The following is a 21506-nucleotide window of genomic DNA, read 5'->3' as shown; positions in this document are numbered from 1 at the left end:
GTGCAGGAACGCTGGCAGCGGCATGTAGGAGAATGTCTTCTCGACACTACAAGCGATGCCCCGAGAGAATCATGCACCAACTTGCGAGCTCTTCTGGCAACGGAACGGGCGAGTTTCTCTCCCTGTTGTCGAGGTTGGCCTCTCAGAATAAGAAGTTCATGTTTGTAGATGACTATGGCAGCGAGGTACAAGGGTTGAACAGAACAATTATGATATACCACAAACCTTTTTCGCATTTGCGGAGCAAGATCATGTCAAGGGCCAGGTCGATTGCACACGATTTGAACACCAAGCAGCTATCCCGATTGTTGAATAGCCTGATGAGTCTGTCGCGGGTCGGGTTTGACAACATGCGAATCATATTGGAGATCACGAGGCTCTTGAGCAAGAGCTTGTACGAGCTCACAGCCAAGAGAGCGGCAAGGACTTTCCATTCTATCGCAAAGCTGGGAGTCCCGGATAAGATCTCAATCAACGTCTGTGCGTCCCTTGTGCTGAGAGAGAAGAGTTTCAGGAGGGTGGACGTGGCGGGCCTGTCGCAACTGGTAGAGGGAGCAGGATACTTGAGTACGAGGAGGTCATGCCAGAAGGTTGTGATCGTCATGGTTGAGAAGATTCTGAAGACGCTCAACTCCAACTCCACCAAGAAAGGGCTACTGACGGCCAAGGATTGGTTCAGATTGCTGATGGGTCTGGGAAGGCTGAGATTTCGAGGGGAGGACTCGACCTTGCAGTCTCTGATAGATCATTTCGGTCATCAAGATCAACTCTTGGAAGCATACAAACCCTGGGAAATCGCTCATATTTGCTGGTCTTTAACAAGTCTTGGTTGTCAGGAGCGCTGGATCGTTCAAGCGCTGGCCAAGAGGTTTTGTCAGGATGTCGACATGGCGAATTTGCAAGGAGCGGTGTTTGTGCTATGGTCGATGGGAGTTCTTGGTGTGGAGGATGATGCAGTGTTGGAGAAGCTCTCTCGCATTATCTGTTCAAAGGCTTCTCGACTAACGGCTCACAACCTGGTCCACTGTGTCGCAGCCTTCCACAAGCTCTCGACGGTCAGGAAGGACGAGGATGCAGAGCTGGTGAATGAGGGCAGATGGAATGATATACTTGGAATCCTCCTACGTCGTACGGCTGAATTTCGCATGCGTCAAGCACTCATGCGTTTGGGAGACAAATGGAAGGTAGTTACTTCATGTCGATTGCGTGCTTTTCCTTCACACCACTCTCAGTGTAACTTGCAAATATTGGAGGATGCTGATATCGGGAAGAGAAGGTAGTGATGCCATTTTGGTTACACGTTCAGTCTGAAGAGAACGCATTTTAGATCACTATTAGTGGCGAAGATCTTTGAGCTTGGAAAGGTACAGTTGCAGTTGATATTCTCTTATTGCTGCTCTCATGAACCACATGCCACACGCACGGAAGAGTTCTTATCGTCTTTGCAGACCATCGACCGACCGGTGCTTGAAGCTCTGAAAGATTTTCCGACATGGAGGTGAAATAGTGGCAGAACCCCTCAAACATGTTTTGATTTGTTTTGCAGCAGGAATTCATCCTTTACGTTCGATGAGAAATCTGATGTCAGAATCTTTCAAGCTTACAAAACGAAAGCTGTCCTTGCAAGCCGACTTGTTCGGAAATGTTTGTCCGTAACGGCAGCAAAAGCTCGGACCCTGATGAGACTGGGGGCGGTCTGGGATGAGAAAGATCGGCTTACAAAAGGTGTACATTTCAAGGATGATTGTGCATGTCACTAGTGCGACTGAAGTTTGTGCCGAGGTGTTGTTGCTGGTGTTGATAGGATGATGGATTGATGGTTGTGCTGATGATGAAGATGTCGGTGACATCTTTTGTCATAAGATCGCAAGTTGCATCAAGGAGAAATGATTTGCGTCTACGCGAGCCCGAAGCGTTTTTCTGCTGCATCCAAGACAAATTGGACTGATAGACTGATTGACGTCTGTGGTAAGTAGCCATGGTGGCTCTTTTTAACCTTTATCTGACCTGATCTGAGACAGAACATTACTGTATTGTGGACAAACCGGGGGGAGTCCCGTCCATCCCGCGAGCAGACAATATCTGGGAGACTTGTTTTGCCTGCTTGCAGAGAACAATCAAAGGCAGCGTGTACACCTTGCACAGACTTGACACGCCAACTCATGGAATCATGGTGTTTGCTCGGACACATCAATTCAAGGTGACATTGAAAGTTTGTGTTGTTGCTGCGCATTGAGATTAGAATTTCCCTTCCAACGAAGACGCACTTCTATAAGAAGATGAGGGAGAAGAAAATCAGGAAGACCTATCTCATGTTGACAAGGGAGCGACCGAAGATCGGGTTGTACGTTCACTACATGAAGGTATACCAACGCCTTGGCGCTTTTGTAAGTTTGCTCACCTCTGTTGTCAGCCTTCAACTTTCAGCCCGAAGGTTGTGAGCAGATTTCCCGTCTGCCGCTCTTGGTTGCAGTGTAAGTTGAACGTCTCGCAAACAACAAGAATCCCTGTTTCTTCCCTTTGTCGGACAGTCCGAAAGATTTTAGATGGTCATAGCTCACATCTCAATGATCTCAATTTGTTCTCACTGTTGCACAGATGAAGAATTTGTGTATGAAGCTGAGATCCAACTCCTTACCGGCAGGACTCATCAAATTCGAGCTCAGATGGCTTATGAAGGGAGTTCTGTCATTGGTGATGAAATGTACAGAGACAACAAGACATTTGCAGCAAAGGAACTTGTGGATGACTGGGAAGCGAAAGGGGTACGATGATGTGTTGAAAGGAGAAGGGAAAGTTGAGAGTGTATGTAAGAGGGTGATATGAATTGTTCTGTGCAATTTTGCGATTTTGCTTTCTTTTCTCATCAAAGAGACAAAGACTGTTGAATTGTGCGGGAGGGGGAGGGAGGACTGAGGCAAAGACGTGCTTCTGATTATTTGTTGTAACGATACAACCTATCGTATAGAATCTCTGACCATGGTGAACAGGAGCTCTGCTTGCAAGCTAAAGAGATTCGGTTCGATTTCTCTTGTTTCATCTCGTCATTCTTCAAATTGAGTCTCGTACAGATTTTCTCCTTTGGTGACACAGCAGGACAGCCAGCAAGGGGCTGCTGACCACATGTACGAATTTTGTCCTGATGCTCTTGAGGATGGTAACAAGTTGATGAGCCAGCTTCTCCACAAGAAGGATTTGGTGGCGAAAGCCAGGGTAAGCCAAACGAGGAGAGGGGTGAAGACTTTTCACTGGATGTCTATGAGCGTGAAATTTGAGTGATCAACAAACTTTTTGAATCGGATATCAGAGGCGTCCTGTTGGTCAAGAGGTAAACCCGAGGGCCAAAGATGAGTTTGCACACCTCGCTAACAGCGGGGATGACTTGATAGCCTATCATCTGCAGCTGACGAACTTCTACTTGCCTGCACAGCTTCAAATGAGCCAATTCCCACCTCCCTCACGCCCTCACAACCAACCTGTCCTCAATCATCTGAAGACGATCAACCACGAGAGGAATTCCGTTTCGGTTGCTTGGAGATGAGATCAAGATCCTTGCTGTAGCGCATTCACGTTCAATCGTCACTCTCGTCACTGCATTGGAGTTGGCCCACACGTACCATTGGGGTTGTGCTCGATGAATTTCAGGACCGCTGGATAAGTATGAGAGGGGATCATGAAGGCTTCAGCTGGCTTACTTGCTGTGAAATCCGCGGGGATGTGATGATAGATGCAATCAGTCGCTATGATCACGTCATAACAAGTCCTCGGAGGAATCCATTCTGATGGTCATCACAAAACCAATCGTCAGAGCAACCGCAGTCGATGTCGATCTTGTCATCTCGATCCCTTCACAGATCTAACTCTCAACTTTCTATGACACTTCGCTCACCGGGAATCAGCCCATTCTTCCAATCCAAGACCCAGGCATCGATGTTCTCCATGCTCTCCCTCTCGGAAACCTCCCGGATGTTATCAACAAGGCACGGCAGGTAGTCGGTCAAGTCCACCGAAGCCTCAGGGTGCTTCCTGGCGATGGAGAGGCCCATCAGCCCTGCGCCTGCTCCGAGCTCAAGGACTCTCTTGCCATCGAAGTTGGTCTTCATGTCTGAATCTTCGTTCAAGAGAAGGGCAGATAATACCCGAGCACTGTTCCACACAACATGCCCGAGGCCGCCGTCCGCCGGATGCGACTTGCGCGTACGGACAACACCAACGTCCTTCAAGAAGAACGACTCCCATCTCCCTGCCTCCTCGTTTGAAAATTCTTTGTCCTCGACCTCCATCATCCAGTTCTTCTCTGAGAAACTTGATCTGCCATCCTCAAGAAAATCGTAGAAATACACTGCTCGCGGTTGAACCGGAACAGCTTTGACGATCTGGTCTATATGCTTTAATGCCGAGCTTGATTCCAAAGAAGAGCGAATGAATGTGATACATGCATCCCTTCGCACTGATTTCTTGAACGTGAAGAGTCTGGAATTCGTTGATGACCAAAGAGGTGCAGGTTGCCAGCAAAGAGCTAAAGGTGTGCAGAAGAAAGCGAAGGACAAGATCGGAACTCCAAACTTCATCTGATTCGATTTATACCCACAGGTTTCAACTCTGTTTCTTGCCGCCTACCTTTGATGTATCCGGAAATCGATCCTGTTCAAGGCACTGCACAGGCAGCGCGTACTGAGAAACAACTCAAGAAGAGAGAGAGGATGAAGTAGAGTAGTGCTTCATATCGCCAAACAGTATGATTCGATGGGTCTAGCAGATCAAACCGAGGAGAGAGGTGCTGATGAAGCACGAAGCGCGGAGAGAGTGAGCGTGGAAGGGGCACTGGCCATAGAATGGGGAGCGATCACGCTCTGTGGTCAGGAATGGAGGGTGGGTGTGTTCCAGGGGTACTTGACTTTGAAAAGAGGGGTGGATGATGGGAATCGAAGGGAAGTGGAGGTGGGGTCATGCGCGGATGGGGGGCCGCGCCGCCAAACGTGACCGGGCCTCGATTCGACTCCAACTTGACGGTGACCGCTGTGCCGTCCGCCGCGGGCCCGGCGGCCCCTTTGCCGCGCAGTGCCGCGACCGTGAGTCGCGAGCCGCTAGCAGGGCCGGAATCTCGGAGGTTCGGCGGACTCGTTGCGTTTTCTGCCCGGCAGTGCCAACTTGTGACTGTCGGACTGAGTCACGGTCGCGGCGATTCATGATTCTGTCCGCCGCTCACGCGGCGGCCGGGAGTCTCTCCCAGGCTCAGGCTCAGCGGCAGCGGTCACGGTGAGCCTCACTCCGGGTACGGTAGCATAGGTTCCGAAGTTAAGCTCCCGGACTCCGGAGTCCCGATGATCGGATGCGGCACTGAATCGGTGAGCGGCTAGCACTCAGTGCCCGGCCGCCGCGCGGGTCTCGAGTCCACTGGCCTGACTCAGTTACCGTACCGTAGTAGTGAGCGGCGGGTCGGGCCGGCGATTCCTGCTAACAAGCGACAGGCTCCAGTTGACTCTCATCACTGAGAGTCAGCTAGCATGGTATGATTTGTCCTTCACTCAAAGTTATGATTTGTCACTCCGCCGGACTCAGTGGTAGCCAAATTAGCCGGCTCGGTGAGTGTGGCAGACTTGACTCCTGGTGAGGCGCCGTCAGTACGTTGGATATAGGAGTCCCAGAGGTTCCTAGAGTGAGGACTCCGATCGCGGGTCAATCAGCTCAGAGGCTGTGCGTGTAACGACTAGATTCACGAGCCATTCAACGGTTGGATGCCACACAATTTCCAAGTCTGAATCTTCGTGAACTCAAGTGCAGTTTCTACCCTTCATGACCCTTTATGTCCTGGTGGAATTCAGACATGCATGCAATTTTATGCCGAGTCCTATTCTCAACCATTTTGGCTCAACACAATATCACATCACAAAGTGCGCCATGGAATTATTTTCAACCATCTGTACTAATCACCAGAACTTTGAGCAACTCAAAATGGCTTTGATTCTAGATGGAATGAAAAGAATTTCAACACCATATAGGTTGATAAAAACAAGTGTTCAAAATAAAATTTCTACGTCTGAACAGCATTTTTCATCCATCGACTTATATCTCAACACTTTGAGCATTTTGGCTCGTTTCCAAATTGATTGAAGATAGAATCGCAATCACAATCGCAAGGAGGGCCTTGCTCACACCCAGGAATGCCCGGGATTGTTCCCATTTCATTCGTTCCGTCGCCCCAGGTCAAAATTGAACCTAAGAAATCTCATCAAGAACAGTCGAGGGCACGTTGAGTGGACAAAAGTCTATACAGCAGGCAACAAGTGTGTTTGGATCACAACGGTAATCATATGAATCTAATGATGGTATTTTTCAGTGCATTACTCGCTGACCTGGCGCGCTCGACCAACCGCGAACTCCAGCAAGCGGGACCAGTGCGAAGAGCATCGCGTCTCTTCCCGTGACCGTTATATCAACTGAAACCGACGACCAGTGAATCAGTGGGATCGGCCGCGGGCGACCGGGCCGTGCAGGCCGGGCCGCCGGACAGGCCCTCGGAGTCACGCCGGGCGCACTGGAGCCGGGCCCTCACTGTGCATTTAGCTTCCTTGCTTCCGAGTTAAACCTATGTTTAGTTAAACCAACCGTTGTGGCCGAGCCCCCAGAGGGGCCCCAAGTTTTCAGTTTTTTCACGGTCTCCGTTCAAGTCCAATTTGAACAGGCGGTACTCCGTAACGCTCACAACAGTGCCGCCGCAATCACACGGTCTCCATTCAAGTCCAATTTGAACAGGCGGTAACGCTCACAACAGTGCCGCCGCAATCACATGTGGTGAAACGGCGAGGTGGGCTCGGGAAAACATCTTCATCTGGGGGAAAACAAGGTATTGTTTTCCCCCAGAAATAGCCGTTACGGAATATTATTCAAATTTTCCTAACCGCTAATGCCACGTTTTTGAGAAATTGTGAGGGAAAACAAATACATTTTATTCTGCACCCCTTGCGCTAACGTCCGGCCTCACCGGGTGGGCTCGGGAAAACATCTTCATTCAAGTTGTTTTTGAGAAATTGTGGGGGAAAACCGTTCAAGCACATTTGATTCTGCACCCCTTGCGCTAACGTCCGGCCTAAATTTGAAATCATCTGGACCAATGGCATAAGCCCAAGCTCCGCACTATGCCGTAATACATATCTTGGTATTTAGACGAGTGGCTAACCTTGCCTATACCACCCAACCTAAACGATGCGGGAAACGACCGTGACTGGATCGTGATAATTTCATATTTAAAAACATGTATATTTTTATTTGAAACAGGTTCTGGGGATCTGGACCTCTGGGCCTGGCGTGAAACGCTCCTCAGTGCGGAAGAACTTTTACTCAAAGTTAAGTTAAAAATCAGTACGAGGACAATAGATGCCGCTCCCGGCCGCAAAGCCTAATAACTGCTATAAAATCACTATAAAATCAATCCGAGAGTCCGATGGAGTCACAGCGCGATCATGGCGTTGCCATGCGGTGTTTTTTTTATGGTATCTGCCGCCACGGTGCAACTTTACTAAAAAGTTAGTAGAGGTGGTACCCAATATCCATTGTAGGGTCGTAACGAGCTGGTTGCTACAGACTCTAGTTTTATACGATTCGACTAGTCTTACCAAAGCGAGGGGATCGCAGCGTTTCGCTGTAATCCGATGAGACGTGGCATCGGCACGGGGGCCAGCCGAGAGACACCCCTCTGGTTCAATGCATTTGTACCGGTAATGGCCGTCGAAGGGATCATTCGAAACGCTTCAGTTCCAAAATTTTTTATTTTTTTACTCGATAATAATAATTTTAAAAAACCCATGTACCCCTATTTTTCATTCTTGATCTGTGGGTGCTCTACATGTATTTTAGATAGGAACAGTTTCCGACCCTCAGTCATAATCGAAAAGAGATAATTTCGTACTCAATCCCGCGATACGTCATTTTGAGCGCAGTTACGCTAGTCCCCTTACCACCCCACCCACCTAGATTCACATCTCAATTCCAAGAGGTCGGTGCCTCCGAGGCCTTCCACCCTCTAACCCTAAACCCTCCTAAACTTTAGGGTCAGTCACTCGATCCACAACCTCTCAACTCACCACCCCTCCCAGTCAAACCACCCCTTACCGACATTTTTGACCCCCTGCAGCCCGGGCGCACGACCCCTCCATAAAAACCTAATCGGACTTCGCTTCGCTCATTCTGCCAAGCTGTGCGACATAGCATACTGCGCTCCTCTTCAGTGCTTCTTGTCCAAAGATCCTGCTTGGCATTGCATCACTGCTGAAAGTTCAAATTTATTAGCTTCTCTCAATGCCATCGCCACCACCTGAGAAGCCCAGCTCTCCAACAAGTATCGGAGTGAGCAAGACAGCAAGCATCACGAGAGATGATATAATGAGGCTTTTCCATCTTAAGCAAAGCGTCGCTGCGAAACGACTTGTAAGTGAAAATTTATTTATTTCCCAGCACAAATAACTGACGCTACCTCCAATCAGGGCATCTCTTTGTCGTCGATGAAAAATCTTTGCCGGAGATTGGGTGTTTCAAAATGGCCATATTCCAGAACGAGAAAGGAAGACGACGCCGATGAATGTGGAGATGACACGACGAGTTTTGGTGCCAGTAACTCATCCAATGCCTCCACAGACAACAGTTCTGTTCATCTAATGGCGGACCAGCCAGACTTCGGGATGTTGGGAGTTGATTTTGTGATGGAAGACAACATTTTCGAAGGCGAACCAGATACACGATGCCATGGAATATGTACTAATAGCAGCGCAGAGCTCGACTGGATTAATTGGTATGTTAGAAAAAACGACGAACCTTCAGAGTCACAGCTGTAAATAGTTGGCCCAACCTCATTTCCGGAAGTGTTGTGTGTTAATTGACCGTGTGAAAGTTGATCATATCAAGTCATCGACATCATCCAGTCAATGGTTGTACATGTATTGGTCAATTGAATAAAGCCTTAAGTGGCAGTTCCACTTTGAGGCACCGATTAGCGTATCGGCGGATGTCACAGTGTACCGGGTCGGCAGGCCCCGCCTGACTCGGAGGGCGGCCCATGACTGCTTGAGGCTGGCTTGAAGCCGCCCGGCCGGATCATCGCGGCTGCCGCAGTGCAGCTCCCAGCAGCCTCCAAAATTTGAAACATCAGGCTGACCAGGCGTGGTGGTATCGGATCACTGGCCAGGCCCTGGCGCGGCCTCGACAAAGACTTCGGACTCCCGACCGTCACGCTGGTCACCCGGGTTGGCGGCTGAGCGTGACTCTGTGAGAGTCCGCATGAGAGCCTGGACTCCGGGAACCAACCGTTGAACATGCCAGTGCCCTGTACCGGTACGGTCACAGCCGGCACTCACTGCAGTGCCGGGCAACCAAATTCAACCCGGGCCCGTGAACACCGCCGACTACTGAGAGTCAACTCAGTAAGTTAACTTCGGCTGGCCGGGCACTGGCGTCCGACCGTCAGACAGCCTCACAGGCTTCAAAGGCTACGGTACACGGACCTTCGGAAAGAATGTGCTAGCCTTAACTTCAAGCCGCGCCCGGCCCGTCACGTGTGACCGTACGGTCGGACCCGGAGTCACGGTGCCCGCCGGACGGGCGGCCCTGCCCCAGTGACTGCTCCGATCACTCAGTAGAGTCACGGGCCTGACTCTGTGAGCGGCCGGGCCGCCGGCCGCTGCTCTACTAGCCCTAGTAGGCCGCTTAGTCACTGAGTACCCCGGCGCCGGAGCATTCATGCCGTCACTGGATTTTATTCCGTCTCGGCGGGGTCTTTTTCTACCTGGATTTTTCTGAATGAATAGGTTTTGGATTTCAAAGCGAAAATTTTCCTTGAAATGTTTTACTTCTGTCAAACCACGCCATTTCAAATTGTGGGATCCTGCCAGCACCGTGCCATTTCTGGAATTTTTAAACGTTGTACAGAATGTACCAATGTTGTACACGGTGTCAGTTTGGGAGACTCACGTTCAAGCAGATCGCGCCCTGTGGGCACCATGTTGTGAGATGCATACATCAATGTGATGACAAGAACATCTTTTGATGCCAAATTTGACCAGATTTGAATGTATCATGTGGGAAAACGACTGCATTTCCTTTAAGCAGAGTGTTTTGAGGATGATCATCGGATGCATATCATGTTGCAATAAGAATTTTGTGGAAAGGAAATATTTGAATCTCAGTTCGTTGAGTTGCGTGTAAATGCAAATATGCTTTGAAGCATTGTGAGCATAGTTGTAACAGTGCATTGACTTGTAATAGTGTAAGGTATGCATTCAAATTTGCATGCTCACGCTATCCAATAATTGTGTGACTTTCCTTGTCATACTTGCACTGAAACACCTCAATTCTGATGTGCCAAAGCCCTGATCAGCTGTTTTCACACTTTCAGAAGGGAAACATGAAAGGAATCGATCAGAGAGGCAACCTTCGAAGACATAAAGGAAATGCTATTCTCCTTATTGCGATGACGGCCTAGCTTCCTGTACCAGAATGCTTCGTCGGTTGTATATGAAACATATTTCAAGAGACTTGCTGGTGCTTTGCCATGATTGCATTTTTTTAGGCTTCTCCCAACGCATTCCACAACAGTTTGAGTCTTGTGAAATGCTCTCAACAGCCAGTGGCATGGCGATTGTAACATGTCATTGGAGTTTCAGAGGCTGGGGAAGGAGAGATGAGGGGAGAGGGGAGGGGGGAAGGAGAGGGGATAGGAGGGGTTGGAAGGAAAAGCGAAGCCTGGGAAGTATTGATATGCTGATCGCGAGAGACTGGGAGATGCCAGAGGAGAGACGGTTTACTCAAGACCACTAGCGAGGAAGGGAGGAGGGCTTGGAGGAGAGGCGAGGAAGGAGAAAGCTTCGGGTAGAGACGGTTTACTTGATACCACTAGCGAGGAAGGGATGCCTCAGAGCCTCCTGTGCAGTCATCCTCGTGCGGGCATCGATATCGAGGCAGCAGCGGTTGAGGAAGTCCCAGATCGCATGTTTCTCCTCCACCACCAGCCAGCCCTTGCCTCCCGCTTTCGCTCTCAGGGAGCTTGATAAGGTCAGGGCATAGCTGAGATGCCGTTCGAATGGTAGCATCCCCAGGCTTCCCGCCACCATATCACCCTCATCCTCATCCTCACCCTCATCCTCATCCTCATCCTCATCCTCATCCTCATCCTCATCCTCATCCTCATCCTCATCCTCATGATACAACAACAACAACAATACCAACAACAACAATACCAACAACAATAATTTTACTTCAGCGTCGAGCTTGCATTCTTCGATGACATTTCTGATCTTATCTCTGTACTGACCCGTTTACCCATAGTTGTGCTTCCACTCAGCGTCCATGCTCTTGATGTGCATGCGCAAGCTGCAGTGCTCAGACCATACAGTCAGACCAGCGCACTTACTTACACAATGAGTGTACCAGTAGATCTCCATGACCGCCATGTTGTCATGTACAGACAAACAAACAAACCAACAGTACGGACAAACGAACAAACAAACAGCACGGACAAACAAACAAACAAACGAACAGTACGGACAAACAAACAAACGAACAGTACGGACAAACAAACAAACGAACAGTACGGACAAACAAACAAACGAACAGCACGGACAAACAAACAAACGAACAGTACGGACAAACAAACGAACGAACAGCACGGACAAACAAACAAACGAACAGTACGGACAAACAAACAAACCTTCCCTTCAAATTTCAAAGTGTTAGCAAATTTTTTGGATGTGTGAAATCAGATTGGTTACATGTTATAATCAGACGCAATGGGTCGGGCACGCATGTCGCGCCAACGATGATTGTTTCCTGGGGTTGCAACACGCATAAGCCCACAATCAGCTGCGTTGAGAGGCATCGAGACTAGAAGAAATGGAGATAATATGTCCTCCAATGAAAACATTGACTTTCAAGATGTGCCACCTTCCAGTTTACATAAACCCCTGTTCTTGAAGATTCAAAGTTCCTTCCTATCTCAACTTCAGAGTTCGATTGAAGTTCGATGGACAAATAGCACCCTGGGCTTACGGGTTCTTTTAACTCCTGGTTGTTGAATCCGCTATCATGAAGATCACGATGATCTATGCCAGGTTGTTCACAGGTGCGTTTCCGCTTGGCAACAAATAGCAACGCTTAGCAGATGTGATTGTTTACACATCCTCATTGTCATCCCTATTGTGATCAGTAGAGTTTCAATTGTCTTTGGTGAAAATTCAAACCTTGTTGCCAACATGATTCATTTAGGATCCTGACACCTCTGTTTCGATTTGCATGCAACATCATTCTATTTGTTTGCATCTCCTTCTTTTGAAAAGTGTATCTCAGAGTGTTATACGGTCTACTGTGACATCCTCCCGAAGTTCCTCCTGTCCATTGCGTGCTTTGTGTTCTGTGAGCCGCTACTACCAGGACAGTGCTGCTTCAGAGCTGTTGTATACAAGGGACCACAGTAATCACCATCATGGTGAAGCATCTTTTATTTGTTGGCAAATAAACAATCTTCAGAAACTGTTATTACGCAGATTCAAGTTTGCATGACTGATACAGCCTTTGCCTACTCTATATATCGCTTGATCCCTGGTATCACAGCCTAGATGTCAAACATGCAATACTATCTCGGAGTGTGCAAGACACTTTCCTGAAATTGCATGGTTGGAGCAATTGCGAGAAAGGATTTGCAGAGAGAATAAGCATTTGCACGGGTTGTCATGAAAGATGCTTCATCAACATCATCGGCAATGCCGCAGTAACACGATGATACGATTCACTGCCGTGATTATCAGCGTAGAAAGGAATCTCATATCGACACGTCTGAAGCAAGCATCTGATACAAACGATTATCTTCTTAAAACTCTGAATATCGCCAACCATATCATGTACCTGCCATTGTCCAATCAGCACATCTACAGTGTTCCCGATGCAACTCACTGGCCATGTAGGTTTGTGCCACGAAGGATACCGTAGACCATGAGACAGAGAGAAACACAAGGTAGACACTGTTTCGTATGATGTTTTTGCTTACCATCACAGTTTCAAAATACATGCTGAGATCGGCTGTTGCTATGCCATCTTCTGTCCATTCTGAAATTACACTTGAACATTTTGAATGAATCGTCATTGTGCAAGAATTTGAATTTTTTGCTCAGCTTTGACATCATCTTCGGCCTAAGCTAAGTGATCTAAGTGGTCTTAGTGCAATTTGAGGCAGCGTGGTAATGATAGAGATGTTGCATTGGCTTTATGTTGAGGAAGAGATGTTGAGTTCAAATCTCTTGCTACTTCTTGAATTTCACAGAAGAGACCAAGTCATCACAAATAGACAAGTAACCGTATCTTCGTTTCCTGCATATCAATGCATGGTTAGATTCGAAGTCTCACATTGTTCATTATCGTCCTTACGCGCGTCAATGGGACAATCTCACCATCTCTTGTTCGCCGAGGGAGGGGGGGGCTGGAGTGGAGACAAATGGGGGGACCGTACCCCCTACCCATCATTTTCCCATTTGAAATTCAGAGACTGGGGGGTAGAGGGTGAACCTTGGTCAAATTCGAACCGTAAAACTCGCAACGCTCGAGAGTGTGACCCACCCTACGCGAAAAGGAGGTTTGGAGTGGAAATAATGGGGTCAAAGGCGTGGCGATTCAAACCCACATCGCGGCCACCCCCCTCGAGTATAAGACTCTAGCTCAGGTGGGTGCTGTTTGACCACGCGTTCGAATCCTAACGGCAATCGAAGAGATTGCTTTTCAGCGTCAATTCCACTACCAGAATGCCCAAGACTTTTATGATTCTCGCCCACTCCTGAAATCAGACTACCTACCCTGACTTCATCTCTTCTGAGACATACGGGTGGTGTAGAGCTGAGTCGAGGGAGCTCTGCCGGCCCACGGGAAATGCTGACATTGACAGTACAAACTTAGTACGGAGGGGAAAAGGGGATCCTGATACAAAAATCCTTGAACCCGGTAAAACTCAATTATACCTCGGTACAAACAGGCTAGCCTGGTACAAACAAATCCAGTCGAGAACCCAATGGAATGGCTACCACCGTGCCACCGTCTGGGCGGGGCCGCTGCGGCAGCCTAGGCTAGGCCGGGCCGCTGAGTCTGCGCCGCTCAGCGGCTTCATACTATGATCATCGGATAGCGCCACCGGGTCCCGGCCAGAGCGGCCCCCGGCCCGGCCGGCGTACTCAGCCGGGCCCGACGGTCGGTCGGCGGACGGTCGGCCCCGGCACTGCACTGATGAGCCGACTCGGAGGGCCCGCCGCCGGTGGGCCTACCGGTAAATCTTTACTCAAAGGAAAATCAGTTGGCAGTGAACGGAAGGGGTATTCGACAGAATCTGGAAAAATCTCAATGGATCAGATGATCTGGACAGATTATGACGGAGTCTTGCATTTTCACTTTCAGTATTGTTGTTGCATCGTATTCCATAAGTCCAGATGTAAGATCCTCGGTTGCCAGAAGCATCTTTTGGCTCTTTGCATTGCGCATACCTTGCCTGCTCCAAGTCAATGTCGCACAATCATACAACCTAGTGCTTACCCAACACTTATGGTCTATAGCATTGAGGTAATCATGTGCCACTGGGTTGTGCTCTTTCAGGTTTGCCATAGCATCTTCGAATCGGCGCAAAGTCACTGCAGACTAAGACGTGTGAACGACTCGGACAAGTGATCGGTTTGTCAAATGACCTGTGCTTGCCAGAAGAATGGTTGAGTGGCAGGACAAGTGCCTTTCCCATTGGTGGTGAGGCAAGGAGCACGGTGTTCTGTGAAGATATGTGACCAATATCTATTGAAATCCATCACGATGATGATACCTTTGCAATGTTGGTTGATGTTGCAGAGCAAGTGGAAGCAACAGAAGATAATATCGGCTTCAGGCATAGCACGTCGCACTCCCGCCAGGATAGCCTTCCCCCGGTCGGAGATAATAGTCAAAGGCCCCGAGTCGCGAGACAACCATTCGTTCAATCCCGTGGCCTTCAGCTGGTCCCACATGAACGCAGTATTTTCTTCTGTCTCGTCACCAACCACGGAGCCTTCTTCTTTCCACGAAGCAAACACACCTGTTAGCTGTGTTGGTGAAGGAAGGCAAGATGGGAAGAAGTATCAGAAGATACCTACTGCGAGAGTGATGATGGTATTAGTTCCCAACCTTGCTTCAATCACCATGATTTTGCCAGAATACCACCTATGTAGAATCATCACACCACAACATACACGGGAAACAAGAAGATTGAAGGGGGGAACCTGTGTGTGATGTGACAGAAGTCCTGTCCTAGAAAGCGCAGACCAATAGTCTTCACCAAATGGATCATGGTTCCATTCGCAAGGAATGCTCCACGAAACGAATTGCCCCTGCTGGAAGGCATGGGTGACATGACAACTCCGCGACTTCCCTTGTTCACGGAGGTATATTCCTCCATCCAGTTCTCCAGAAGGAGATAGGATTCTCGATCTTCGTCCCAAGATCCACTTTCAACCTGTGATCGAGCTTTGAATATAGTTGCAAGACTAGCATCTACACCCAATTCAGACTTGATCGCAACTTGCAACTCCTTAGCGGTCATACGGGTTTGATGCAAACCACCGCCATCTCCAATCGAAGTGGATAGCAAGGAACGAAAGTATTCGTTGTTCACCAAGAATCGTATAGTACCCGTTCCCACTGAAGTACACATGGGTTTGCAATGTCGAGTAATGCTATTCTCGACATCTATATACCAGTAACTCTTATATCTCTGAGCAAGGCTCACAGATTTTTTGGCTACCAACCGGTACCTGTCCACCCACATTTACAGGAGATACGTGTTCTCACCGAAAGGTTACCTGCATCCTTCACACGTACACAGGATCAGATATGATTTAAATCCTGAGGGAGCTCGTTGAACACGAACACCCTTGTTCCCATTAAGAAAGTTGATTTCTTGTACATAAGACGTACACTGTTTACGTTTGAGGAAATGTTTGCCTTGAAGCTTGGAAGCATGACATACGGCGGGGACAATGGCGGATGGAGTTGCGTATAGCATTGCGTCGACAGGGGACTGAAGGGGCGGGGCAGGGGCTGGTGATATGGAATGCATCGCAGAAGAACCATACTTGTTCCCGGACTGCACAGGACGAAGAGAGCCTTGCTGAAAATCATCGTCTGACATATCCTCTGTATCAAGAGAACTGCCTATGTCATTACAATCAGGTGGGCCAGCCTTACTATCAAAAGGCATATGCTGTGATGTATCATCATCACCTACTTGAAGACCTGCCAGTACTGTTGTGTGACTAACATTGACCGTGGCGGGAGAAGTAGGCATAGATTGGTCTGCCAGTTCATGATAAAGACGACTAGCCGCTTCCACGAGGTTCCCGTCAAGCCTCCATCCCACGAGTTGATGTCCCTTCGAGATAACTTGACCTATACGAAGGTTGGAGGAAAGCCCCAGCTGAGAACGTATGGTTTCAACATGGTGCATGAACGATGTGGGATGCAGAGCTGCCATGGCGCGGCGTCCGCGGCGTGCTGGAATGGCCAGATTTGTTGGCGGGAAAGTAGTACCAAGTTGGAGAGTTTGTACGGGGTCGTACTACGGTACCTTAGCAATAATTGTTTGTAAAGGGCAAATGTAACTTAAATTAGTACCGAGTTTGCTATTTTCATACTGTTTAAAATAATCCAAGAAGCGTTACTATCGAAACAATTTGTACTATTTATCCAATTGTCCTATATCCATGATTTTGGACGCGTTTCTGTCGAATACCCCGTGAACGGAACTTTTTTTGTGGGGATGACCCAGGGGTCCGGCAATCACCCCCGGACCGTCGACCAGTGCGCCCGTACTAGGCTTCCGCCGGTTAAAAGACTCGGCCCTGCGGGCGGCTGTCACGCCTTCACTTTCGGTATCTAGCCGGACATCTCTGTTTTCATATGTGGCTCTCGATTGAAATCACAATACCGTACCTAGGGCCACCCACTCCAAGGCCCCCAGTTGGGCAAAGTAGGTATCACGGTTGTGCCAGGCACCGTACTACCCACCCCTTGTCGTGACCTACAGTGCCGTTCAGCACAATCCGTGGCGGTCACCAGTGCGCCATGATGGTCGTACAACAGAGCAGGGCGATTGAACAAGGTGAAGTCGATCCGAACAACAAAGAGAACATGATCATCAACAATATGAAAACAGACAAGGCCAACAAGGAGAGTAAACATGTTACCTGTCAACAAGCAACTTCGCAGCAACGCCTTCATGAGAATTCTCTGCCAAGTTTCGAAGAGGAGCTGTTGTCATTGATGCTTCGCTGCGATTTGACGGTACCAATAATGCAGCAGAAAGAAGCTCCAAGAGCAAGAATCATGTCTGCAATCCAACTCCTGATCGAGTGTTTCGAAAATGAAAGGACAACAAAACGAAAAATTGAATCTTTTCTTGCAACGGCTTCCAATGAGATAGTCAGATTGAAAAATGAACTTGCCTGCCGAAGTGCAGAATTTGATAGTCTTCGTGATGAACTTCATCGAAGAGATGAAGTTTTGGAGGACCTTCGTGATGGCTTGAACAAAGTGATGCGTGATCAGAAAGCGCGTAGGAATCGATTTTCATCAATGGATTCATCAACACAAACAGATTTCATACCATCATCAAAGGATCGCCTCTGTGATGTGAGGGATTTTGTTTGTTCGGTGTTCTCTTATTCGTATGTGGCTTTTTAACAGAATCATGAAAGTGATGTTATGGGCTTATGCTGCAAAAAGAAGCACATAACGCAAGAAGACTCAACTCTGATGGTATCCAGTTTGAGGCATGAGATTCAGGTGATTGAGGTTTACGTTTCATCGCAATTGATAAGTTCTCAGCTGCTTGGAAGTGAATTGAACAGAATGAGAGGTATGTGGAAGGATACAACTCAGAAACTTGAGAAAGAATGTCGTGAAAGAAAGATCATAGAAGAATTTTTGATGGAGGTGAGATTTCGTCATTTTGAAATGCTTGTGACTTTCTGATTTTGCAGATCAAAACTGTGCAACCACCTCGATCATGTCATGACCATTTGAGCAGCGATGAAGTGGAACAGGTAGTTGCTAATGTGGAAACAGAATGTTTCAAATCATATCTGATCGAAAGCCATTAGGAGTTAACTGAAATGGATGGCTGCACCTACGGGGTACATGGAAGAAAAAGGGATAGTCAGAAGGTAAGATTGTTGTGCTACATGGCTGCCAGCCCGAGTTGAGTTCATTTGTCATGAAGAATTCGAATGACACGACACCTGGTGGCTGGAGGTGAGCAGTGAGAAAGGCTAAAGCTGTATTTCGCTCATCTTACGACTGCAGTGCAAACGAGCGATTTCGTGATGACCAAGGTGAATTTCAAACCGAGATTCAAACGTTGCGAAAGGAATTGCATAGCCAGGCTTTGGTATTTGAGAAATTTGCTCCAGTGCATGGGTGCATTTGTCATATCTTCTACAGGCGGCAGCCAGGCTGAATTATAGAATTCTCCTTGAAAGAGACCAATTGATTGGAAAGATTTTGTACACATTCAAACGTCAGCAAAATGGGCGGAGCAACCCAAGCAAACGAGGAACTAATGGGCTAGCACATGCCAAGAGCTATGATCTCAAGGTACTGTGTCATCAGAAAACTATTCTCTCTAACTACATACAACATGCAGGGAGGTCATAGACTCGAGGAAAGGGGTTTGATTGCCATGGAGGAGCCCTTCACTGAAAAACAGTTTAGCAAGGTCAAGCTCATGTTGGAAAAATTTGTTTCTTCTGGAATGGACTAAGTCGGGGGCCAAGTAAAGAAAAACAATAGTTGTATTCACAACATTGTTTTGCTATGTCATTCCAGAAATCACAGTTCAGCGTCACCTTGCAATTTCAAAATCTTTCATAAAGTACGAAATGCTAGGTTGAATCCGTTCTTGGAAGTGAAAACATTCAGAGATCCTTAGAGCTCGAAGATATTTGATTCAGTTTGAAATTTCCGACACATCATGCATTGGCTGTCTCGGCCACCCACGTTTCGCCCGTGATCTCCTGAAATCTTGCCTTGAGAGCCAGTAGTTCATCAACCTGCGAGGGAGCAAACACATCAGAAGAGGTCTAAGATCCCACTATTGACATGTTGCATTCAAGAGAACTTACATGCGGAGCTATTTGGTCTTTGCCCTTTCCCTCCGATTTCATTTCCCGGACTCGTTCACCTACTTCTTTGATCTTAGTGTTGACTTCGTCCTGTACACCATGAAGATCACAAGCAGGAAACTTCCGAGCAAAGCATTCAGACCAGCGAAATGGAGTCAATGTCGTAGTCGATAGAAAAATCTTCTTCTGATTCGTCGTCCAAAATATCCATTCCAGCCGCGATCTCGTCTTCATCTTCATCGTCACTGTCTTCCTCTTCTTCTCCAAGCTTGCCCTTTGCTTTTCCCTTCGCCTTCTTCTCCTTCTTCAGCTTTTCAGCAGCACGAGCAATCTCAGGTAGAGGACAGAGGATCATCTGCATCTGTCGACCTTCCATCATCGGCTTCTTCTCGACGGTAGAAAATTCTTTCGTGTCCTCCATGAGCCTGGCGAAGGTCGACTCGGCCAAACGCTGATGGGCCACCTCACGGCCCTTGAAGCGGATTGAAGCCTTGACCTTATCTCCCTTAGTCAAGAATTTTATTGTCGCCCTCTTTCGCACTTCGTAATCGTGCACATCAATCTTGTATGACAGTTTCACTTCCTTGAGTTCTGCGTTCTTAGAGTTTTTCTTCTTCATCTTCTCTCTCTTCTCGTTCTCGTATCTCAGCTTATCATAATTGATGATCTTGCAGACAGGTGGTTTGGCATCCGGACTCATCAAAACCAAATCTTGACCCTAAAACAGAAAGATTCAGAAATATCATCAATCGGTAGGAAACAATCATGGAGTCCATTGAAAAACAGCACCATCCAACACACGAGCAAGTCACAAAAGCAATGAAATCCATCATTGACATTCCGCACAATCACACACATCCCTCTTTCCTTTCTGAACGCACCTTGTCCTCTGCTTGGGCCAAGGCCTCATCCTTACTCATAATGCCAAGCATCTCATCTCTGCCATCCGGATTTGAGAGCACAACCCTGATTTCATCGAAGGGAATGTCGTCGTTCATGATCACATCATCTGCTCTTGTCACTATCGGTGCTCCACGCCCTCCACGCCCTCCACGCCCACGCCCGCCGCCGCCTCGTCCTCTACCTCTTCCTCTCATCTGAGCAACCATCCCAAGAACCCCTTCTCCTCGAGTTGTAGCTTGAGAGCGGAGAGGGACAGATTCGGGTCTTAGGGAGAGGCGGCATGCCCGTGCATGCGAGAAGTGATGATGGAGACCCTGGGGAGGGGAGGAGAACGCAAGGTGGGGGGATTGGAGGCCGCTCAAGGACTCCTCCGCACCTCCAAGAACAGACAGACGAGGGGACGAGGAATGTGAAGAGAGGGCGAGGAGTAGAGATGAGAGGAGGACAAGGGCTAGAGCTTCTCCCCGTATGATCCTCCCAACACCTGAAACCGCCTGCATGCTGCGTCTGGCCCGCGGCATTAGCGGCGGCTGACTTATAGGAGTGGGATACTTGGTTGTGGGGTGGTATGTGGGTAGGGTATGCTTGCAAGTTTAGAGTGGGTAGGGTACAATGACTCAACATGATTTGAATGACGGTGGGGTCATGTCATGTAGGGGTAATTTTATCTACAAAACATTCCTAATAAATATGGTAGGGTACTTTTCATTAGACCATTATAGTACCCCTCTTTACGATGTAACCCCATGCATTAACCCCCAGTGGGAAACAATACCCTGCAAGCACACCCTACCCTATAGGCACCACCCCCACCCTGGTATTATCCATCAAAGATGCAAAAATTAGAGCTCAGACGGTGGGGTGCTTCAATTGTACGAACAGCTTTAGCTATAAATATAAGTAAAACTTGAGGAGGCTGATCGCGTGATGTAGAAGGGGGCGACTGGGTTGATAGAGCACAGAAGGAGAGAAGGAGAGAAGGAGAGAAGGAGAGAAGGAGAGAAGGAGAGAAGGAGAGAGAGAGAGAGAGAGAGAGAGAGAGAGAGAGAGAGGGAGAGAGAGAGAGAGAGAGAGAGAGAGAGAGAGAGAGAGAGAGAGAGAGAGAGAGAGAGAGAGAGAGAGAGAGAGAGAGAGAGAGAGAGAGAGAGAGAGAGAGAGAGAGAGAGAGAGAGAGAGAGAGGGAGAGAGAGAGAGAGAGAGAGAGAGAGAGAGAGAGAGAGAGAGAGAGAGAGGAGAGAGAGGAGAGGAGAGGAAGAGTCAGATTCATGTCTAAGTTTTCCTCTCCTGCAGCTGCTTGCTTCTAATCTCGACCAAGTGATAGTCTGCTCTAGCTTCGGGAACCCTCCCTTCTCCTCCTTCGTCGTCGACTCAGTTCTGTCTGCGGCCTGCCTCTCCTCCATTCCTGCTGTAGTGGTCGGTTCTTGCCTTCCTCCTCTCCCA

At 48.3% G+C, this 21506-nt stretch overlaps 7 protein-coding genes across 7 annotated transcripts; 2 read left to right on the top strand and 5 right to left on the bottom strand.

The window, feature by feature from the left end:
• Nucleotides 1-251: 251 nt before the first annotated feature.
• GUITHDRAFT_102776 (hypothetical protein) lies at nt 252-1948 on the top strand (the record flags this gene model as incomplete). Its single annotated transcript, XM_005838436.1, has 4 exons — nt 252-1082; nt 1449-1498; nt 1550-1652; nt 1805-1948. The coding sequence occupies 4 exons, from the start codon at nt 252-254 to the stop codon at nt 1946-1948; spliced, it is 1128 nt and encodes a 375-aa protein (XP_005838493.1).
• A 1297-nt stretch (nt 1949-3245) lies between these two features.
• On the bottom strand, nt 3246-4571 carry GUITHDRAFT_102775 (hypothetical protein; the record flags this gene model as incomplete). The annotated part of the gene is made up of 6 exons (XM_005838435.1): nt 3246-3314; nt 3362-3422; nt 3477-3555; nt 3618-3650; nt 3696-3779; nt 3890-4571. 6 exons carry the CDS (start codon nt 4569-4571, stop codon nt 3246-3248), a joined length of 1008 nt encoding a protein of 335 aa, XP_005838492.1.
• Nucleotides 4572-5788: 1217 nt separating this feature from the next.
• On the bottom strand, nt 5789-6426 carry GUITHDRAFT_150927 (hypothetical protein). The gene is made up of 2 exons (XM_005838434.1): nt 6357-6426; nt 5789-6219 (listed from the first exon to the last, which is right to left on the bottom strand). The coding sequence occupies exons 1-2, from the start codon at nt 6409-6411 to the stop codon at nt 6074-6076; spliced, it is 201 nt and encodes a 66-aa protein (XP_005838491.1). The 5' UTR covers nt 6412-6426; the 3' UTR covers nt 5789-6073.
• Nucleotides 6427-12587: 6161 nt separating this feature from the next.
• On the bottom strand, nt 12588-13082 carry GUITHDRAFT_150926 (hypothetical protein). The gene is made up of 2 exons (XM_005838433.1): nt 13031-13082; nt 12588-12888 (listed from the first exon to the last, which is right to left on the bottom strand). The coding sequence occupies exons 1-2, from the start codon at nt 13049-13051 to the stop codon at nt 12715-12717; spliced, it is 195 nt and encodes a 64-aa protein (XP_005838490.1). The 5' UTR covers nt 13052-13082; the 3' UTR covers nt 12588-12714.
• Nucleotides 13083-14290: 1208 nt separating this feature from the next.
• GUITHDRAFT_150925 (hypothetical protein) lies at nt 14291-15082 on the bottom strand (the record flags this gene model as incomplete). Its single annotated transcript, XM_005838432.1, has 4 exons — nt 14834-15082; nt 14706-14782; nt 14557-14651; nt 14291-14512 (listed from the first exon to the last, which is right to left on the bottom strand). Coding segments are annotated over exons 1-2 (246 nt in total), but the record flags the coding sequence as incomplete, so codon positions are not given.
• Nucleotides 15083-17745: 2663 nt separating this feature from the next.
• GUITHDRAFT_161543 (hypothetical protein) lies at nt 17746-18835 on the top strand (the record flags this gene model as incomplete). The annotated part of the gene is made up of 7 exons (XM_005838431.1): nt 17746-17826; nt 17869-17976; nt 18024-18086; nt 18144-18206; nt 18236-18294; nt 18453-18636; nt 18686-18835. 7 exons carry the CDS (start codon nt 17746-17748, stop codon nt 18800-18802), a joined length of 675 nt encoding a protein of 224 aa, XP_005838488.1. The 3' UTR covers nt 18803-18835.
• Nucleotides 18836-19491: 656 nt separating this feature from the next.
• On the bottom strand, nt 19492-20182 carry GUITHDRAFT_57187 (hypothetical protein; the record flags this gene model as incomplete). The annotated part of the gene is made up of 2 exons (XM_005838430.1): nt 19492-19881; nt 20045-20182. Coding segments are annotated over 2 exons (528 nt in total), but the record flags the coding sequence as incomplete, so codon positions are not given.
• Nucleotides 20183-21506: the final 1324 nt, after the last annotated feature.

Source organism: Guillardia theta (assembly GCF_000315625.1).
Source record: "Guillardia theta CCMP2712 unplaced genomic scaffold GUITHscaffold_11, whole genome shotgun sequence".
NCBI lineage: Eukaryota > Cryptophyceae > Pyrenomonadales > Geminigeraceae > Guillardia > Guillardia theta.
Note: the sequence above shows the minus strand (reverse complement) of the source record. Positions and strands in the feature narration are given on the sequence as shown.